At 53.5% G+C, this 21463-nt stretch overlaps 3 protein-coding genes across 3 annotated transcripts in view; 1 reads left to right on the forward strand and 2 right to left on the reverse strand.

Annotated features, from left to right (window-relative positions):
- The window catches only part of Sox18 (SRY-box 18), a 1899-nt gene extending 306 nt beyond the window's left edge, over positions 1 to 1593 (forward strand). The window contains exons 1-2 of the mRNA XM_023704249.1: positions 1 to 205; positions 350 to 1593. The exon at positions 1 to 205 is cut by the window's left edge and continues 306 nt beyond it. Of these exons, the coding sequence (XP_023560017.1) occupies positions 1 to 205; positions 350 to 1134 (990 nt within the window). The 3' untranslated portion in view covers positions 1135 to 1593. The remainder of the gene's footprint in view (positions 206 to 349) is intronic.
- An 8486-nt stretch (positions 1594 to 10079) lies between these two features.
- LOC101560824 lies at positions 10080 to 12088 on the reverse strand. Its single transcript, XM_023704297.1, has 4 exons — positions 12085 to 12088; positions 10599 to 10978; positions 10363 to 10515; positions 10080 to 10229 (listed from the first exon to the last, which is right to left on the reverse strand). Exons 1-4 carry the CDS (start codon positions 12086 to 12088, stop codon positions 10080 to 10082), a joined length of 687 nt encoding a protein of 228 aa, XP_023560065.1.
- A 2796-nt stretch (positions 12089 to 14884) lies between these two features.
- Prpf6 (pre-mRNA processing factor 6) overlaps positions 14885 to 21463 on the reverse strand; it is a 72263-nt gene continuing 65684 nt past the window's right edge. The window contains exons 15-20 of the mRNA XM_023704298.1: positions 21369 to 21455; positions 20782 to 20915; positions 20054 to 20145; positions 18357 to 18471; positions 15352 to 15478; positions 14885 to 15122 (exon numbers count right to left, since the gene is read on the reverse strand). Of these exons, the coding sequence (XP_023560066.1) occupies positions 14970 to 15122; positions 15352 to 15478; positions 18357 to 18471; positions 20054 to 20145; positions 20782 to 20915; positions 21369 to 21455 (708 nt within the window). The 3' untranslated portion in view covers positions 14885 to 14969. The remainder of the gene's footprint in view (positions 15123 to 15351; positions 15479 to 18356; positions 18472 to 20053; positions 20146 to 20781; positions 20916 to 21368; positions 21456 to 21463) is intronic.

Here is a 21463-nt window from a genome sequence, read left to right on the forward strand (position 1 = left end):
CCTAGCCCGCCGCGCAGCCCGCCGCGCAGCCCCGAGCCGGGGCGCTATGGCCTCAGCCCAGCCGGCCGCGGCGAGCGCTCGACGGCCGACGAGCTGCGCATCCGGCGGCCCATGAACGCCTTCATGGTGTGGGCGAAGGATGAGCGGAAGAGGCTGGCCCAGCAGAACCCGGACCTGCACAACGCGGTGCTTAGCAAGATGCTGGGTGAGCGGGGCGGTGGGGTGGGGCGGGGGGCGCTCCGGGAGGGCGGAGAGGCAGTGCGGTGTTCCGGCCGCCCGGAGCTCGCCACGGTCAGCCAGACTGTGCAAGCCCGACGGCGGCCCACTTAACAGTGCCCGTCGCCCGCAGGCAAAGCGTGGAAGGAGCTGAACGCGGCGGAGAAGCGGCCCTTCGTGGAGGAGGCCGAGCGGCTGCGCGTGCAGCACCTGCGCGACCACCCCAACTACAAGTACCGGCCCCGCCGCAAGAAGCAGACGCGCAAAGCCCGGCGACTGGAGCCGGGCCTCCTGCTTCCGAGTCTGGCGTCGCCGCCCGAGCCCTACCCCGCGGCGCCCGGCCCAGCCCATGCCTTCCGCGAGCTGCCCCCGCTGGGCGCCGAGCTCGACGGCCTGGGGCTGCCCACGCCCGAGCGCTCGCCGCTGGACGGCCTGGAGCCGGGCGAGGCGGCCTTCTTCCCGCCGCCCGCGGCGCCCGAGGACTGCGCGCTGCGAGCCTTTCGCGCGACCTACGCCCCCGAGTTGGCTCGGGACCCCGGCGGGTGCTACGGGGCGCCCCTGCCGGAGGCGCTCAGGACCGCGCCGCCCGCCGCGCCGCTGGCCGGCCTCTACTACGGGGCCCTGGGAGCGCCGGGCCCCTACCCCAGCCCGCTGTCGCCGCCGCCCGAAGCCCCGCCGCTGGAGGGCGCCGAGCCGCTGGGGCCCGCCGCCGACCTGTGGGCCGACGTGGACCTCACCGAGTTCGACCAGTACCTCAACTGCAGCCGGACTCGGCCTGATGCCCCCGCGCTCCCATACCACGTGGCACTGGCCAAACTGGGCCCGCGCGCCATGTCCTGCCCGGAGGAGAGCAGCTTGATCTCGGCGCTGTCCGACGCCAGCAGCGCTGTGTACTACAGCGCCTGCATCTCCGGCTAGGCCTCCGCCCCTCATTTGCCATCACAACCTGGCGGCGCTACCGTGCCGCTGCTCCCTCTCGCAGATGTGTCGCCACGCAATAGACTGGATGCTCATGGCGGCGGGCTGGCAGTCCCATCTCCTCGGGGCCCAGCAAGGATGGGGGTGTCGTGGCTGTTCCAGGGAGCCCAGGTCTGGGACCTGCTGGCTGGTTCTGCCAGGGTCAACTATTGGAAGCACCTAATCCTTTTCCTGTAGTGTATTTTCTAAAACCAGATTGTATTTTTTACTTTGCCTTTTTTATATACATAATACAATATATTTAATTTTTAATTAAACCTTTAAATGTTTCAGTAATCACCAGCAACCATGTAGCAAGGGCTTTTTACATACAAGGGATAATAATGTTTGCTGTAAAGGAGGGGCCAGGACTTGGGTCCCTCCCAGCCAAGGGCCACAATAAAATGCCTGGGCCATTCCTCTGCACATCTGTGTCTGTGGTTGCTGGGCTGAGGGCATGGAGCCCTGGACCACTGTCCCTTTGTCTCTGGAGGGAGCCTGACTCCCAGTTGGAGCCTGCGGCTTTGCCATCCTTGCAGGACCTAGTGCTGACTCCCCCCCCACTCCCTCCTGTCACTTAGCAGTCCTCTCACATCATCCACAACTCATCAGGACCCCTCAGGAAGCCTGCAGCTGCAGACAGCATGCTGGCCCCCACTGGCATTTCCCAGAAAGGATTATTCCATGCACCCAACCTCTCTGTTCCTCAAGGTGACCTGTCCAGCCTCGACTCAGTGAGGGCACGGGATCTGTGACCAAGGCAGGAGGCCCTGGTTTTGCCTCAAGCTCCCCAACTCTGGAGCACCATCACATTAGCTTGGGGCCCCTCCCAGGAAGACTGAACCCCCCTTTCTACACTTCCTTCTTGATCACCCTAGTCCTTTTCAAATCCCCTATGTATCCAGGAAAGGCTGGAGCCTCACCCTAGAAATTGACCCAAGCTCAGTAGGTCTTCTCAGCTTGAAGCAGGGTTGTGTGTCCTCCTGGGCAGGGCCTATTCTACCCAGTAACCCCATGGCATACATTCTGTGGTGTCCAGCTGATCCTTGAGAATCGCCCACAGCACTATGTGGGTTGTGTAGACATAGCCTGGGTAGGGTCATAAGACTCCCAGCATGGCCATCTGTGTGCATGACTGCCTGTGACAGACCTGCAGTGTACCTAGGGCTAGAGGAATGTGTGTCCACACATGGGCTAGATGCCCAGTATGGGGGAAGGGGAACAGGGTGAGGTGGTTTTTCAGGTGTCCTGAACCTGGGCTCCCTTCCCTCATCTGCATCAGAATGCAGAGAATTCAGAGACAGAAAACTGCACAGAAGAGGAGGGGGACAAACAGGCTGGAGAGTGTGGGAAAAGGAGGCAACCACTGAGTCATCCTTGCTTGCACTGGGGCATCCCATAGGCACCCACCCTAGCCACACCTGAGCACACACCCACAGATGCTGGACAGTTACATTCACACAACCAACATACAGCTACCGTTGTGGGACTACCCACTCCTTTGATCAAGGGACAGGTATTAAAGGGTGTTTTGGGGGTGGCAGTCTGGCCCCTCTGTAAAAAAGAGGACGGAGCAAGTTGCTACCTAGAAACCCCTCTCCAGAATGTCAGAACAGGGTAGTAGAGGCTGAGTTTGGACCAAGTTCTAATTTCAAGGAAGTCCCAAGGTCTAGGACAAGCATAGTCAGAAGGGGATATGAACAGAATCAATTCCAGGAAAGACTGCTGGTCCCAAAATGGCTTCCTACAGCAATGTGCAGTGCTAAGGGCTGAATCTCCTTGTAGAACCTACTTCCCAGTGCCTGCCTGGGAAGATGCCCTTCACACCCAAGGATGGAGCTACTGTGCTATACAGGACCACGGCCAGGGCCACCCCTGTGTGGACCTGTCTGCCTCCTTCCCTTTGCTCCCCTCCCCATGCCCCAGACCCACCCTGGGAAATGAGGGCAGAGCAGGTAAGGCACGCCCCTCTGTGCAGCAGACATTCTCAAGATGCCAGCACAGCTGCACACCCCGTACGAACACCCTGTACCAAGGCCACGTTGGGCAGGCAGGGAGAGCATGTGTTTAGGTCCCAAGCCTTGCTCCCCTGCCACACTCATGGACAAACACTTGGGAAAACCCAAAAATTTAATTTACATTACATACTACCCCCACCCAATTCTAAGTGCATGCATCAGTGGTCTTGGTACAGTCACAGGACTACGAGCTATTATTGCTATCTAATTTTAGAACATTTTCCCCAGCCCTATGACTCCCCACTCTCTCCTGCCCTTAAAAGACACTAAGCAGGGTATGGGGACACATGCCAATAATCCCAGCATTCTGGGAGGCTGAGGTAGGACGACTGAAGTGCGAAGCTCAGCCTGGGATACTTGACAGGACCCTGTCTTAAAATAAAAGATAAACAAGGGCTACAGATGTAGCTAAGTGTGAAGGCTCTGGGTTCAACCTCAGTGCCAAAGACCAAAACAACAAGAAAAACTAGACTGTTGGGCCCAGCATGATGGCACATGGCTGTAATCCCAGCACTCCAAAGGCTGAGGCAGGAGGATCGCTGCAGGTTGAAGGTCAGCCTGGACTACATAGTGAGCTCAAGACTAGCCTGAACATACATATCAAAACCCTGTCTCAGAAAACCAACACACACACACACACACACACACACACACACACACACACACACAAATAAATATTTCCCAACATGGATTTAGCTATTCTGGTCATTTCATACACTCTAGACTTATTTATTTTGGTCTTTTTGAGACAGGGTCTTGCTATGCAATGCAGGCTGGCCATGAGCTCGCTTTGCAGCCCAGGCTGATCTCAAACGCACCTCACTCAGCTTCCGGAGGGCTGAGACTACAGGCACATCCCAGCCCTAGTCTCCTTTATGCACTGATACTCTTTCTGAGGGTTCAGTTACTGGAGGCCGACAAGGAGTAAGCATAGTAAAGAAATAAATCTGAGAGAACACACTCATGCACTCTCCTTATAGTATACCATTAATTTTTTTTAATACTGGAGAATGAACTCAGTGCTTCACATATGTTGCTCCTGAGCCATTAGAAACAGCTCTTTTTTTTTTTTTTTTTTCCAATTTGAGATAGATAGGGTTTTACTAAGTTGCTCAGGCAATCTTCCAATTTCGATTTTCCTGCCTCAGTTTCCTCAGTGCTGGGATTACAAGTGTGTGCCATGCCTTACTGTTTTAAATTTTATTATTAGTTTTTTGTTAGTTTTTACTATACCTAATTAAAAATTAACCCTTTTATAGATACATATGTACAGGGTGACAGTCCACTCAGGGTTCAGTGCTATGTGAAGTTTCAGACACTCCCACCCAGGACAAGAGCAAAGACTATGTCAGGAGCCACACTGGGTATCTGCCTGGCTATCTTGGTGTCACTCATCGAGCTGAGTCAGAATGTCCTTCCTTCTTATAGCTGAGTAATATGCTCTCCTTGTGTGAATAGGCCACATCTACATATTCATCAAGTTGATAGACATTTATATTGTTTCTGCTTTTGGGCTACTGTGAATAATACTATTGTGAACACTTTGTTTATTGTTGTTTTTCTTTTCTTCTTTTTAACTAAAAATGGCAAATAACATTATTTTTATTTGAATTTACTGTACACTTAATTTATTCCTGTGTCATAAGTTTTTGTTTCTTCAGTTTCTTCTGGGTTATCTTTTTTTTTTCTTTCTTTCTTTCTTTTTTTTTTTTTTTTTGGCAGAACTGGGAATTGAATTCAGGCCCTTGTGCTTGCCAGGGAAGCACTTATTCCACTGAGCCATCTTTGGCCATCAACCCTGTGTCCAGCCTCACTGTTTGGCCCGGGCACACCTACCAACTCCACCACTGTAATGCTGGGAAGACGTACATGCTTCTTTAATATGACATCCCTCAGATAATTAGTGGCCTTTGGGATATGCATATATCCTGGAGCGCCTGGGCAGTTTCACACATATGCTTAAAGTGAACGTGAAGATTTGAGCCTCTTGATTTGCATGATTTTGTGGGGTTTTCTGAGTCAATAGAGGAGTGAACCATTTTTATACCTCACCTCAGGTCCCTCACAGGAAGAGCTCTCTCCCCCTTTGAAGGCAGGGTCTCACTACATAGTCTAGGCTGGCCTCGAACTTGTGACCTTCCTTTCCTCAGTCTCCCAAATGCTAGGATTACAGGCATAAGCCACCACATCCAGCAAGGGTGTATTTTTTTTTTTTTCCAGAGCCGGAGATTGAACTCAGGCCCTTGTGCTTGCCAGGGAAGTGCTTATTCCACTGGGCCATCTCCCCAGCCCCTAAATTTGTTCTTCTAATGACCAAATCTAACAAACAGCTTAAGAAACTTACACTCAGGACAAAGACATTTAAATCAGAAGGGGAACAAGGGAGAGGAAGAGAGAAAGGAAGGAACAAGGAAAAAAGAGAGAGAATAGGAGGGAAAAAATGGAAACAAAGGAGAGAAAGAGGGGTTGAAGGGAGAAGGGGACAGGAAAAAAAGAAGCAGCAAAATAGATCATGTACTTGTACAAATTCTGTATAAGGAATGTTACTATTATGTGTATCTGACATGTACCAAAAAGAAAAGAAAATTGTATCCAAAATCCCAGATCTGGAATGGCTGACCTCCCACCCCAAACAGATGCCCCAAAACGAAGCTCAAGCCTAGTCCTATCACTCTGAGCCCATGCCACCCACCACAGGTCTCATTTGTTCTGCAAGGAGGACCAGCCCCTCGCTGCACCCAGCCTGCCTAGCTCTTCTGCTCCAGGCGCATCCATGTCACATGGGAAGACTCTGGCCCAGGACCCAGGAAGGACTGGAGTGGGGACCATGCTTGCTCCTGGGAGATGCTCAGCCCAGTCACTCCCCACCCCACAACCAGTCTCAGAGATGCCCTTTCCCCTCTGTTCCCACTCTGTATCCCACGATCAGCAACACCCCCCCACAACCCCACCCTGTCTTCCCCATCACTGCCTGCCGGCTGCCTGAGAAAACAGGAAGCAGAGGGCTGGCGCTGGGAGCAAGTCCAGGAAGTGCCGCTTATCTCAGGCCACAGTCCCGACCCCTGGCTTCATGCCGGGCAGGGGGCGCCAGGGGTGGCCCAAGGACAGGGACTCCTGGCCGCCTCTCCTGAGCCACAGTTGTCACAACTGGCCTATGGGGAAGCAGACAGCAAGTTGAGGGGATGCCAGTCAGTGCCCCAAGGCACACCAGGCTGGCATCCCCTCCATAGTCAAGAGCAGAAGTCCTATTCTCATAGCCAGGAAGTGACCCTGGGCCATCCCACATCCCCCACAGCCCACGCTGCCATTCTGGCCCCCAAGGACCCTCCATTCCATTTCCCCAACAAGGGCTCTCTTTCCAGGGCAGGTGCAACCTCCCTGCTAGTTCTTTTGGATCTTAATGGGGGAGGGGGTGTTTGTTTCTGTGTTTACAAAGCTGTTTCTTTTCCTGGGGAGGGGGCAGGATGGGGGCTTTCCCTGCCCCCCCCATAGGGTCCTGAAGGCCACTAGAAGGGACAATAGGCTTCAGCACCTGGTACCTCCCAATGGGCATGTGCTTCCGGAGGAGGGGGCTTGTTTGTTTCCGGCCAGCCACGGCAGAGGCAGGCAACCTCCTTGCACACCTGTGGGTCTTAGGACTCCACACTCATGTTCACATGCAAAGGGCCCAGAAGGCCAAGCATCCTCCAGGTCTGGGAACAGGTGTTTCCTCGTCTTCCTGTCCAGTCCACAGTGCTGCCCCAGCTTCTCCGCTCACTTGCACCCTCCCTACCCAACTCAGTTGCATGCACATAGGGCACCCAGAAGATGCTGCCCATTTTCCTTACCTCCCCTGACTCCACTCAGCAGCACTCCTTGGTGTAGGGGATGTAGGGGTGGGGTGGAGAAGGTGCCAGCCTTGTCCAAGAGAGACTGCAGCCCTCACCCCCTTTGGAGGTGGGGCAGGGGTGGGAACATACAAGTGGCAAATTTAGGATTAACTTGGTTTTGCTCACTCAGGGACTAGCCTGTCACTGGCTCTCCAGATGTTCTTTCAAAGGCTCCCAGTTTAGGAGGCCATGGGACCCAGGGCCCTTCCTCCCAGCTCCACATATGTGGGGGATTGGCTTCCCTGCTACAGGAAGTTGCACAACCCAACCGGTGCCCTGCGGGGTCCATCTGGCACCCTGGCACAGTCCGCTTTTATGGGCTATTGCCCCCACCTCCTGGAAACAGCTGAGCGCCAAGAAAGCGACTGTGGGCTGGGACCATATCACGCACAGCCCCAGTTGTGTTTGAGTCCCACTGCATCTCTGAGTGGGTTTTGGCCAGTTCCAGCCAGCAGATGAGCGGCTTGTGTTCTGACTTGTGCTGCGTACAGGTGAGGAAGACATGCCCTGCCTTCCTGCAGCTCCAGAGGCACAGGGGACACCTCCTTGGATCTCTGTGCTAGGCCTGAGTAACCTGTGTCTCAGGTTTGCACAGACACCTAATGTCTGCTCTAGTCTCTGAGACTCTGCAGCTCTGAGCCTGTCTGTGTGACTACATATTGTTTGTTTTTGTTTTTGTTTTGGGGGGTACCAGGGATCCAACTCAGGACCTTGTGTTTGCCAGGCAGGTGCTTATGGTGCTGAGCTATCTCTCTGGCCCCTATGTGACTGCACTTGCCCAAACCTTGCAGGAGGAAAGATGCTGGGGGGGTGGGTTGCAGGAGGCCTTCAGGTTAATGGTGGCAGGTACTCCACAGAGGAACATGGACTGGCTTCTCTCCACACCATGTGGTTGTGGTCCAGGACTCAGCCACCAACATGCTCCAGAACTCTAGACAGCCCTCCTCTGGCTCCCGTGAGGAGGTGGTTTGTTTGATCCTTCTGTCACAGGGATGGGGGTTCCCTGTTGCCTACCCACTATCCAGTTCTGATGACTCTGAAAAGGGAGCACTGTGGGTGGGCAGCAGTTTTGGGACACCTGGGAAGCCATGCTCAGATGCCTCTCACAGAGATGCTCTCCCGAGAGCTGGAGAGGCCCAAGTACAAGCAGCCAGATTAGTGGCTGGCTCCCACACGGAGGACTGTGCCTCTAGGCTGTACCCTGCAGACACCTCCCCACACTGGGGCTTCTCCCCACCTTTACCAAACTTCCATTTAGCCACCCCCCATCAGGTCCTGCTGCCCTGCATCTTAATTCCAACAAAATTGGGCCTTTTTCTCTCACTCAGGACACCTGACTACACCCAGCACACCTCTCAGGACCTTTGAAGGGAGCCACATTTGGTCCACAGCTCCCCCATCAATGTTCCACAGTTGAGGATGAGGCTGCACTAAGCCCTTGGGCAGGACCTGGATCACCCCTTCCTGTTCTATCTCCCATCCACACTGAAACAGGCCTGGCTTTCACATGCTCCCTTTGCTGAAGCCCTTCCATTCATGTGCACGGGTCCCTCCTGATACCCTTCCAGCCCCTTGTACAGCCCCCATGGTACAGGAGATGCAAAGGAAGGTCTAGAGTTCTCAGCCTGTGCGCTAAACATTTAAGGAACCAGAATGCACACAGAAGTCAGAGAGCCCACTTCTGGTCCTCACCCTCGGCCTGGGTCTGGTCCTGGCACTCACAGATGCTGGGCTTTGTTTTTTTTTTTTTAAAATATTTTTTTTTAAACATTTATTTATTTAGTGTGTGTGTGTGTGTGTGTGTGTGTGTGTGTGTGTGTGTGGCCAGCTCAGCCCACCAGGGGGCGGGGCTGGCTGGCATGTGGTGCTGGGGGATTGAACCGTGGTCCTTGTGCTCTGCCAAGCTTGTTCCAAGTAGGTGCTTTAGACCACTGAGCCATCTCGCCAGCCCCGATGCTGGGCTTTGTGATCTGAGTACCCCACCCCCAGCCTCATCACCCTCGCCTGTGAAGTGCAGGCAATGGCTCCTGGTAGGCAAACCAAGCATGTGCCCAGAAGCGGGGTCAGGACTCTTGCTCTCACGGATTGTCCTACCAGGGCTTTCTGTGTCTCCTGCTCGGCTGTCCCACAGGCACCAGGCCTGTCTCAGCCCCTGGGCCACTCCTGTTCAGGATGTGAGGCCAGGTGCCCAACCCACAACTGTGGACCAGGATGAGGGAAGGGCAAACAGCCAGGGCTGTGTGGACACTAGGGACCAGCTGGCTGGTCCATAGACGTGGCTGGGTCGCTTTCTGAAGCCCCCACCCCCACCCCCGAAGTGGCCACCACTTGGGCAGCAGGAAATGGCCTGGCCAAGCTCAGCCAGGGCGGTAGGGCGGCTTCCCCTCAGGCCCATTTCCTTTATCCGGTTGTTTTGATCTGAATTCACCATGCTCAGCCTCCCCTCCCCTCCATTTCCACCCTCCTGCTTCACCCTGAGTGGATGAGGACAGACGCATGAAGCATCGCAGCGCCCCCAACCGCAGGGCGCAGGTGGGCGGAACCTTCCGAACAGCCACCAGCGTCCAGAGCGCGCCCCCTGTTGCCGGAGCTGGGAGAACCAGCTCCGCCCTCACCGAGGTGCTGCGGAAAGCCCACGGGCCTCAGCCTCGCTTCTCAGATCCAGGAGCCAACGGGCGGCCCAGGCGCGAAGCCAGGCAGATGAATTGGGAGAGTGGGCCTGCAACACTACCTGGTTTATTAAGACCTCCCTCGCTTCCTGGAAAGCGGGCCACCTTGCGTCGGGTTGGGTGCGGCTCGCTTCTTTAAGTCCTGGGTCCCTTGGAGAACATGAGCTGCATGGAGGGAAGGGTTGAGGCCCTATGCAGGCTCAGATGAAGCCCACTCCCAATGAGGCCGTTGCTACTCCGCCTACCCTCCATCCACCCCACTCCAGTCCTCTGCCTCCCAACACTCGCTGGGGAGGGGTGGTGGCGGCGGGGGGAGGGACCAGGGGAGGGGCAGCATCAGGCGGCAGCCTTTAAGATTTCCTGGTGGCCCTGGCACGAAGAGCGAAGAGCTTCTCCCAGCAGGTGGCGACTGTGTCCAGGGCGCGCAGCAGGAGCCGCCTCTGGCTGCCTTGACGCCAACGCTGCTGCTGGGCTGGGCGCATCCTGGGCCGCCGGCTCTGCTGTGGGAAGTGCAGTCAGAGAGTGCTCCATTGCCTGCGCCCACCCCGACCCCGCCTAGTGGGCCCCGCGTGAGTCCCCAGCCTGCGGGCCATGGGCAGCGTGGAGCCTGCGGGAGAGGGACGGGACGCACACCGGTCGTGGCATCCAGCAGTGACGACGCATCACTGCCTCGGTGCGAATGGCCACCATCCACACGGCTCTCTCGAGGGCTCCACGGCGGTCCCCTGATACTGCCCCACGCAGGGTCCGACCCAGGGACTTAATGGACAGTAGGATACTGTGTTCCTGGGGAGGGAAAGGAAGAAAGCTGGGGGACAGAGGCACCAGGGAAAGAGACAGGTGCACATAGGTGGGGCTCTGCTCCATACCTCCTGGGCACCACAGGAGACCTCAGGCCATCCCAGCCTTTTGCTATCCCCCGTCAGGTTTTTCCGAATGAAATGGTGTCTGAAGCCCCGTGTCCTTTGGGCCCCTGGCTCGACCTGCTTCATGGCTGCATGTAGGTCCTCAAAGATGACAGCGCGATAGTGGTGGAGTACGTCTGGGACGCTGCAGGAGCGCAGCTGGGCCCAGCCCAGCGCAAAGCCCAGAAGCGCCAGCTGGAGTGCCCAGAACACGGACTTTGAGGGCACCTGTAGGAGTGACAGGTCAGGGCTGAATTGTAGGGCGATTCCCAGCGGGAAACACAAACTAGGAGATACTTTGGGCTGTTCCCAGCCTAAGCCAGTACAAGATGGAGATGTGAGTACTCAACAAAGGCTGTGGGTGCAGGTCTAATAGACCTTGCCTTCTCAGGGGAGGAAAAATAGGCCTGTAGGTGCGGTAGGAGACTATCAAGGGAACTTCACTGAGACTTAAAGGACCAAGAAAAGGGCTGGGGAGATAGCTCAGTGGCATAAGCACCTAAGTCCTGAGTTTGATCCCTAGTAGCACAAGAAAAGGAAAGCAAGCAAGCAAGCAGGCAGGCAGACAAAGGGGACAGGTCCAGAGGGAGGGGGCTAACATTAGCATACCTGGGATAAATGTAGGCAAGGGGTGGAGCACCCACAAGACGGTAGAGGGAATGACTCACTTAGCTCTGCACACCTGGTGTGGCCAGCTTTGGGGTACAGCAGGAAGTTAGCCACAGTGTAGCCTCACACCAGCCAAGCTCACATCCACACCTCCTAGCCACAACCCACATCCAGAACTGCTTACTTTCTCTGAGTCCTCCACCTCATGGCTCCTCTGCGCCCTTGGCCAGGGTCACACCTGTCTCCTCCCCAGCTAGGGCAAATTGCTGCACACCTTTGTGGCTTAGCAGCTCCCACCTCCACCAATCCTTCTGCTAAAACCAGCTATGAGCCACAGGAACTGCGGAGGGCCCTGCCCATGCACCCCGAATCGAACTGAGACAGAGGCCAGCACTATTAAGCTCCAGGTCACACTGGTAGAGGAAAACTAAGGAACCTCCAGAGGTCACAGGAAGGGGGCACCATATCATACTGCCAGCACAGCTGCTCCAAAGGTCCCTACCCTCCAGAAGAAAAAACTTGCTCTCTGGGGAAGAAGCCGATGTGTCACAGACAGCTGATGGTTTGCCCTCAGCCTCCAATAAGGCTAGTTCCCAAATCTGCCTTGGGCCCCAGGCTGGAGTCAGCCAGCCAACTTAAGCTGGAAAATTAATCATGTGAACCCAGCGAGATGACAGGACTCAGCTTCCCAGCTCAGGCAGGGGCGCCTGAGGGAGCACACCCAACCCCGCCTAAAGCTGGGAGTGTGGGGACACTAAGCAGCAACCACTAAAAGAACAGTTTACTAAGAGTCCTTGAAATCTACCACGCACCATGGCTAGCAAAGTGGGCCCAGAAGTACCCATTATCCCTCTGCCTGCTGTTGATCAGTCTATGAGCAGATCAGCGGGGGCTGTTGGATAAGTGTCCAGCACTATGTCTTATACCGGGCATTAAGGCCCAGATCTTACTCAGCCCATCATAGGGGAAAAAATTCTGGGAAGACCAGGGTGCAAGCACTCACAGCTGGTCTGTCATAGGAGCCATCAGGTACAGATTGGGGCCCCCTTGGCCCAAGCCACCCCCACCCTACACACCCACCCCCCAGCTGCTCACCATGGGCCTCTCGGGGTCTTGCCCTCTCTTACTCCCTCCAACCGGCTGTGCACATGGTCACTAAGGTCTACAGCAGTGTAGACAGCATTCAGGGGCCACAGCAGGTCCAACATGAGCCTGCAGGGCCTCCCTGCACAGGACTGCAGTAGGACACGCGGAGAAGCTTTTGAAGTTGGCTCCTCTAGCAAAGGAGGGAGGGAACAAGAGGAGGGGAGGGGAGAGGCCAGCAACCCAGCCCTGCCCCCTCCCTCTCACCTTCTACCCAATCACTTCAATTAATTTAACCCTGGAGCCCAGTAGCTGTAATAGGGCTTGGACTGTGTTAGCCTCAGGAGGACCCTTCTGTCTAGGGGTAGCATGTTCAGTGGGCACAGGGTAGTGTGGGGGGCAGCTAGTGGGTGAAAGTGCAGGGCAGGAGTGCCAGATTCTGTCTCTGTGGTCAGCAGCTGCTACATTTCCCAGGACCTGACTGACGAGCAGAAACTAGTAATAGGCAGGACTTAAATGCCTGCCCACAACACCAGCCCCTGCACCCTGATGTCCGGGCAGTCCTGCTAGCAGGTCCCAAGACCAAGGACTTCCCAAGGCTCCCATTGCTGGCTCAGTCTTGCCCCTCCTGGAATGAAGGGGTCTTTCACAGGTGGGAGAATTCACAGTCCCTGAGTTGTTTTGCCTTAAAACAAGAGCACTGGGGCCGGGGAGTTAGCTCAGTAGAATAAGCGCTTGTCTGGCAAGCACAAGGGCCTGAGTTCAATCCCTGGTTCTGGAAAAACAAAAACAAAAACAAAAAAAAACACCTTCTGGAACATAGTTCACCTTTACTTTGGGGGTGGAAAAATTTCAGCTTTAAAAAAAGCTAAGGTGGGTGGGGGCGGGGGAGATGGCTCAGTGGAATAAGCCCTTCTCAGGCAAGCACAAGGGCCTGAGTTCGATCCCTGGTTCCGCACTTAGAAAAGCTAAGGTGGGGAATGGACACAGCTCAGCAGCACAGTGCCTGCCTGGCACATGCAAGGCAGGTCTTGAGTTCAATTCCTGGTACCCACACCCTCAAAAAAAAAAAAAAAAAAAGCTAAGGTGGGCCAGGCCTGTGGTACACACCTGTAATCCCAGCACTTGGAAAGCTAAAGCAGGACAGAGTCATCCTAATGAAAAAGAAAGAAAAGCTAGAAGAGCCCACAGTGGCTTCCTGTTCTCACATGTCAGCAGTGAGTGGGTACACAGACCAGCAAAGGACCCCCTGCAGAAGGACTATGACCACCACTGCAGGCCCCATCACAGGTGCCACAAAACATACAGGGGCCTCTGGGCACATCTCTTATGAAGAAAGGGAAAAGCTGTTACCCAGAAAGCAGATCTCAGAAGGCTGCCCCTTGTCATCCCACACAACTGCATCTCTTCTCCCCAGCCAATGTGAAGATCATCCGCTTGTTCTCTAGACCTAGACCTCCAGCCAGACGTCACCAGCACTGCCCTCACACCTTCTTTCAAGCCTGCTGGATGGTTCTCCAGTGAATGGACTCACACAAAAGAGCCACTGCCCAAGGAAACCCTTTATCCTCACATAGCATAAAAGCTGCAAAGCCAAGTCTCTTGGGTATCTGTATCTCCTCTGCATCTGCATCTCTGGGAATTGAACCCAGAGCCTTTCCACTGAGCTACACCCCCAGCCACCCTTTTTTGTTTTGGCTTAGGGCTAAATTACTAAGTTACCAGGCTGGGTTTGAACTTAAGATCCTCCCACCTCAGTCTCCGAGAGCTGGGACCGTAAGCATGGACCACCACACCTGGTTAAGTAATACAGTTTTCCAACTAGCAATAAAGATAGTTACATAGCCAGGAGTGGTAGCACATGGCTGTAGCTTCAGGACTCAGGAAGCCGAGACAGGAGGATTGTAGGTTTGAGCCCAGCCAGGGCAACTTGGATTCAATCTTGAAAAAAAGAAAGGATATAGCTTAAGAGTGAAGGCCCCAGGTTCAATCCCCAATAAAAAAGTTTCTTCAGGATAACATTGCATGAGTTAGTAAAACCAGACTCATCTGGGACAGTGAGACGACTTCCTGCTGGTGACACTCTCACAGGGGTTTTTGAAGGCAGTGTGCACAGACCCAGCTCCCAGTCACACTCCGAGAGGCTCTGACTACCTCTCGGCTAAGACCCTGATCCCAGCATCATACTCAGACCCAGCCGCCCCTGGAGAGCCCACCGATGGCTGCATGGGGCTCTGGTTGTCTAGACACAGCCCCAACAGTCCCTTACCCGGTGCGTACCACCCTGCCAAGTGCTTCATCCCACTCACAGCTTGGTCCCATGTGGCCTCTGACCTGCTGTGTCAGACTCCTGAGAAGACGTCCTGCTGTCTTGTGAGCCTGCACTCCCACCACCCTTTCCACCAAATTTCACCAAACCCTGGTACTCCTGCCACACTTCCTCGAGCCCAGACCAGAGCTGCTGCTTCCACACACTCACACGCAGGAAGATGGACTGGGACTGCAAAAACATACCCCAGGGAAAAGGCCGCAGAAACCTAGCAAGGCTCCAACCCTGATAGGATACACAAAAATCTTTTAATAAATGAAGACAAGTATCTGAGGCCCCGTGCACCCCACCCATGTGCCACTCCCACAGGCCCCTCAGAAGGTATTCTTGATGCGAGCAGCCACCAGCACCAGGATCTCCCCAATCTTCCGCTGCCAGTTGGCGATGTCCTTGGACACAGTGCACCAGAGCTCCCCGTGCCGGGGCTCTGCGTTCTCACAGCGTTTCCTCACCTCCTCTTGCTGCTCCTGGGGGAGGAACCAGACAGGCCTTCAGGTGGGACACCTCTTGGGCTGTCCCCAAGCCGCACCTCCCTTACATCTGCCTGCTCCCAAGACCCAGCCCCAAAACAGCACTCAGCCCAGCTGGTAGGATGGAGGGCTCCTGAGCTGCCCAAGCCTGAGGAGGAGCTCCCCTGCAGTCCCAGAGGCCAGGACACTGACAAGAAGGCACTGCATGATAGCTGGGCAGCCTTACCTCAGTGCCGTGCTGTAGCTCAAACTTGTAGAAAAAAGCCCACGCATCCCCCAGATCAGAATCAATCTTCACTGTGCGGTGGAACCACTCCCGGGCCTTGGTGATCTTCCGTTCACTCCAGAACAGCCTGTGGTAGGAACGGAGTAACAGGCATCAGAATAAGAGAGGCAAGTGGCCCTGCAGGGCCGTGCACAAGGCCTGGAGCACCTTCACCCACCTGAGTGCTCCTCAGCTATGTCCCACACCTGCAGCCCCAGCACAAGCCGTGAGGAGGTCTGCACAATGCTCCTGAGCTGCCTGGAAATCACCCAGCTGTCAGCCACAGCTGTCCTTCAAATACATGTGCGCACTGTTTCTTCAAACAAAAGGTTCATCTAGATCAAGACTGTCTTAGTTACTCTTCTCTCATTGCTGGGACAAATACCCGACACTCAAAATGAAGGAAGGAAAGGTTTATTTAGCTCACAGTTACTGGAGGCTTCAGTCCATACTCAGCTGGATCCAAGGCAGAGCAGCACAGAGAAGAAAGCAACCTTTCATGGCCGCGGCAAAGAGCAAGAGCGCAAGGGAGGGGTAGCAGCAGCTCAAGCAGCTAGCTCCTCTTCCCTCCTTACATTGTAATGCAAATCACCTGCCCCAGGGTAGGGGAATTACTCACACCTATGGGTACTTCCCAGTATTTACCCACCTATGGGTAATCCCAGCAGTACTAAAACCCATAATCCCAGCCTTGGATCACACATAATCCCAGTGGATCATGAGTTAACACAAACTCTACAAGTCCTCACCACATGACTGCATGAGGCTGTGGGGGGACAACTAGACACAAACCATAACAAAGACCTTCAACCCCTGGGTGGCAACTTGAGCAGCCACTAAAGCTCTGATTCGCACTGTGATGTTCCGGCTATGGCTCCGGAAGATGTGACACCTACTGGACCACTCAACTCTCTTCGCAAACCAAGCCAACACTCGGAAATTAGGCTGTCATTAGCCTGTGGGTCTGACCTTGCCAGAAGCTGCAGCCCGACAGCACTCAGACCATAGCATGCATGCCTAGGCACCTGCCTGACACCCAAAGGTAGGCTGGAAAGGGTCTACGCTGGAAGCCAAGTGTAGACTACCAGAAACCAAGTGGGGGCCCCATGACAAACATGGGATGGCAGGGTAGACTGCATGTGTGATGGGCCTTTCTAGTAGCTCGGGACTCGCCTGCTTCCACCTTCTACAACTCAGCTTGAGTTGAGAGGCACTGCACAAGCTGATGGCCCAGGTAACCCTTCCACTCCTGGCAGCTGTCTGTGCTGTTCTCAAGTTCCAAACAGAGTAATTTCACACTGTGATAACTTGATTATTTTTTAAGCCTCATGGCACTCTTTAATTGCTTAGTGTTAGATAAACTATGATTTAAAGAGCACAAGCTCAGATAGCAGACACATGGAACACTGGCTTGGCAACTGCAGGGAGTGACTTATTTACTTTAGCAAAGACTTTTACAGCGTTTTACGGCTGCCCTATCTGAGAGCCAGATATAAGTCACTCTAGGATAAAAGAGCACAAGGACAGGAGGACGGAAGCCAGGTCAGACACAAGCCAGATCCCAAGAAGCCTCCCTCATCTTCAGGGGCTCAGGCACTGACAAGGTGCACAGGCTGCCAGAGCCCTAGAGACCCAGGGCCACCCAGAAGCCACCAGAACAGCCCCGGAAGCTGTGCTCCTGCATGCTGCGCCAAGCAGGGGATATGGAGGCAGGCGGAGAGGTGGGGGTGAGACCACAGCCCCAAGGCAACTGCTGCCCTGGGCACCAGACACAGGAGTCCAAGTGGGAGCCCCAGGACTACTCGGTCCTCTCTGAGGTCTCCTTCATACCGCTTTGTGTGGTTACTGTTGGCTTCCCCATCATACTCAGGGTCAACTCTTCAAGTGGCTTCCTCTTTCTAGGGAGCAGAGACCCTGTGGGGTTAGAATGGCTCTACAATCTGGCAGCTACAACCTTGTATCATCTTCTAGATGCCCTTCATGGCTCCAGATCTGTCTCCCAGAGAGCCTGGGCCAGCACCAGTCAGCATTGGTCACATGCTTTGAGGTCAGTGCCTGAACGCTTCTTCCCGTAAACATCATGCTGGAAAGATGGACTCTAGTTGGCTATCTCTATCCCATTCACAAGGATTAGGTGCAGCTTCTCAGAGCTAGAAGTCTGACTTTTTTTTTTTTTTTATAATTTTTTAAAAAATTTTATTTATTTATTTATGTGTGTGTGTGTGGCCCGCTCAGCCCACCAGGGGGAGGGCCTGGCTGGCATTTGGTGCTAGTGGATTGAACCACGGTCCCTGTGCTTTGCTGAGCTTTTTCCAAGTAGGTGCTTTAGACCACTGAGCCATCTCACCAGCCCAGAAGTCTGACTTCTTGCCCTCATGCATAAAAATAAATTTCTCAGCTGAAGCCCCTTGAATGAAGAGGTTTTGCTTATTACTTAAATTCTATCTAACATCATCAAATCTGTCTGCCATGTAACCCAGACCATATGCAATACAAAATTAAATTTGGCAGACAAAGAGAATAGCCCCCACCAGAAACCTGGGACTTTCTGGGCATAGGCCTGCAATCCCAGGGTCACTGAGGCAGAAAGATCACAAATTCAAGACCAGGGTAGCTTAGCAAGACTCCATAGCAAAAATTTTAAAAAAGGTAGGGATGTAGCTCAGTTTGAAGGCCCTCAGCTGAATCTCCAAAACAGAAAGAAAAGAGCAGAGAGGAGAAGAGGAGGAACCTGGGACTAAGCAAGGGCCCAGGAGGACCAAGGAAGCAGAGTAGATAGACAGACACCCAACACGGGCAGCACATGCCCGAATCACCCCGAAAGACCAAAACAGAAGAGCTTAAGAGCTAAGGACGAGGGGTGCCCAGCCTGTTATTGGGCACACTTAGCACCACCAGGGAAAGGCAGACAGCAAAAAGTTCTATTAGGTCAATGGGTCACCTACCCAACAGGCCTCCCAACTCACTTGGCTACGGCCAGGAGCACGTGAGGGTCATGCTCACACTTCTTCAGGGCGTCCACACTCTTGGTCTTCCTCTGGGGCCTGGCCTCAAGGAAGACAGCTTCAGACCACAGGATACCTGAAGTTCAGAAATAAAAACCTGGAGGGCTGGGGACAGAGCTCAGCAGCAGAGTGCCTGCCTGGCAAGTAAAAGGTCCTGAATTCAAGTTCTGGTACCAAATAATAGAAACAGAGACCTGGAACTCAACCTCACCTCACCTCTGAACTCAGAAACATGACCACCCTACACAGGCTGCTTTGAAAAGGGCTTGCTTAGGAGCAGCCTAAAGGCCCCAAGTTCCCACTTTCCAGCTGCCTCATCTGAGCAAAGACCAGACAATGTTGTGGGGTGACAGAAGTATTAACAACCTTCAAGATTTCATTCCCACTAACACAGTAACTGCACATCTAAGAATTTATTGTAACAAAACAGAAATACTAGTAAAGGGTCAGGGCGATAGCTCAGTGGCTTAAGTGCCTGCCTGGCAAGCACAAGGTCCTGAGTTCAACTCCTGGTCCAAAAAAAAAGAAAATAGAAAAGAAAGTAAAGAATCACATAAAAAATAGTAATCTCAAAGCAGTATCAGATTAAACTGGAGAACAAAAAAGGGAGGAAATAGAACTTTAAAGTCTTAATAAACAGCCAACAGAGTGCTTGTTGCTGATGCATAAAGCCATTAGAAATGTTCATTCCTGAATATTTAATAGGAATCAAAAGTTCTAAGTGTTTAGCTTTCTAAAAACGTAAACAAAGGGGCCAGGGAGATAGCTCAGTAGAATAAGTGCTTGAGCGCAAAAGCCTGGGTTCAATCCCTGGTTCTGCCAAACAAACAAACTGCAAACAGAGCTGGGGGTGTAGCTCAATGACAGAACACTTGCCTAAGACACTCAAGGCCCTACACTGAATTGAATTCTCAGCCCTACAAAAATAAACAAAAAATGGTAAACCACCAAGTTGAGCACAGTCACACCTGTCTGTAATCCTAGCATGCTGGGAGGCCGAGACAGAGGATTCAAGCCCAGCCCGAGCAGCTTAGTGAGAGCAAGCACCTATCTCAAAGAAGTGGGTGAGGAATGCAGCTCAATGCAAGACTGTGGGTTCCATCCCTTATATAAGGGAGGGCGGGAGCAGACCAGTAAATATACACTATGACTAACTGTGTACAACATCTAGGTTGTAACACTACAAACAGTAAGAATAGGCACAAGCGAGCTGGGCAAAGGTGATTTCTATTTCCTCCTTTTAATTTCAAACTTCTTCATGCTGCATATGCGTTCCTTAGATACCTGGTATAAAAAAAATAAAGTTAAATCTTGAAAGAAAAAGAAATGGTAGCATGTTAGGGGATGGGGAGATGGCTCAGTGGAATAAGCACTTCTCTGGCAAGCTTAAGGGGAAAAAAATGGTAGCATTTTAAAATATGAACTAGGGCCCAGGGAGATGGCTCTGGAATAAGTGCTTCCCTGGCAAGTGCAAGGGCCTGAGTTCAATCCCCGGTTCCACAAAAAAAAAGAATTGATAAATAAATAAAATATGAACTTAATGACCAACTTTCGTGAAACTCAACTGAAATGGGCTGCACACATCCTGCCAGTCTATTAGAAGCCAAGTCCCACTCTCGGAAAATGCCCCTGCCCACTGGAGTCCAGGGAGCCCTTACCAGAGTTGGGGCACTCCTGCAATGCCTTGGCCATGAGTGTGTTGGCAATGTTCTTCAGCCCTGCACGATACTCCAGCCGCACGGATTCCAACCTGGGGAAACAGAGCCTATGGACATCCAACCACCTCCTGGCATACTCCCAAGGGCTTGTTGGAAAGCTCTCCTCTCAGTAACTATAGAAGCTGAGAATTCTGGTCTCTGAAGGGTAGAACTTGTCCACCAAAGGAGTAACACTGATGCCACAGCCACAGCCTATCAGGCCCATGGAGCTGCCCTAGCAAAACCCTGGGAATCCACTTTCTCTACAGGAATTGAGGACACCAGGACAAGCACATGCCATCCCAGGGGAGAGAGCTGCGCCTCCTTGTCAGTGTCCTCCTACAGTCTAGTCTGCCACCCTGACCTGGATGCTGCACCTCTCCTGATAACACCTGCTTCCCTTGGCAAACTCCTGCTCAGCTCCCAAGTCCTTGCCCTATGCCACCTCTTCTGTAGAGTGTGGTCTCAGCCTCACTCTCAGCCCATTATTAACTCTTCACCTTCTGGGTGCTGTCAGCATCAACCCAGCTACCAACTGTCCCACCTACCAGGCCCAGCATCCAGGGAGAAACCACGCTGCCCCTACCACAGGAGCCTGAGCTCAAACACTGCAAGTGACTCTTGCACACTTGCAGATGTCCAACAAAAAACTCAAGAGAAGATGAGTCAACAAAAGGCCCAAGACTCACCACAGCCCAGGATTCTTTGGGTTTTTCAGGCGAGACTTCTCCAAAATGGCCCGTGCTCGGGTCAGCTGCCCAATCTTCTCCTCTAGCCGGGAAAGTAAGAGCCACAGGGGTGTGGAGTGGGGGCACTTCTTTAGCTGCAGTCAGTAAGCCAAGAGAGGAGCTCAGGTGGTGTCCAGGTGCAACACGTCTTGGCTGGCTCCACCTGAGCTCATCGCAGACCTTGAGACCACAGAGATGTGTACTTCATGCTCTGCACATGGGGTTTTCAGATTTGGTTGTCTCGCACATATACATGCAGGTGTATGTGGGACTACAGCATGCATGGCTGTGCTATGTCAACATCCACCCTAACTTTTGGCAAGCCACATCCCACATGTGCCATGTTCCACACATTCCATCTAAGCACAGGCATGTGACGGCAAAAGCACAGCACCCAAGGAACCACGGTTCAGTCCAGACCCGTTTTATCAGCTGGGACCTGAACACATCCCTGCTCTCCGATTCTCCTTAGGCCCAGGAGACAATGAAAATTGCACTGTCTGGCTCCATGAGATAGGTGGGCGATGGCCCAGGGTCTTCAGACTCACCCCTTGGTTGTAGGCCTCTCGAGCCTTCTCCATCAGCTCTCCCTGCTCCTCAATCTGCCCTTTCATCATCCACAGCTTGGGGAAGTCCTCGTAGT

This window comes from Octodon degus, unplaced genomic scaffold (genome assembly GCF_000260255.1).
Source record: "Octodon degus isolate 3935 unplaced genomic scaffold, OctDeg1.0 scaffold00194, whole genome shotgun sequence".
Taxonomy (NCBI): Eukaryota; Metazoa; Chordata; class Mammalia; order Rodentia; family Octodontidae; genus Octodon; species Octodon degus.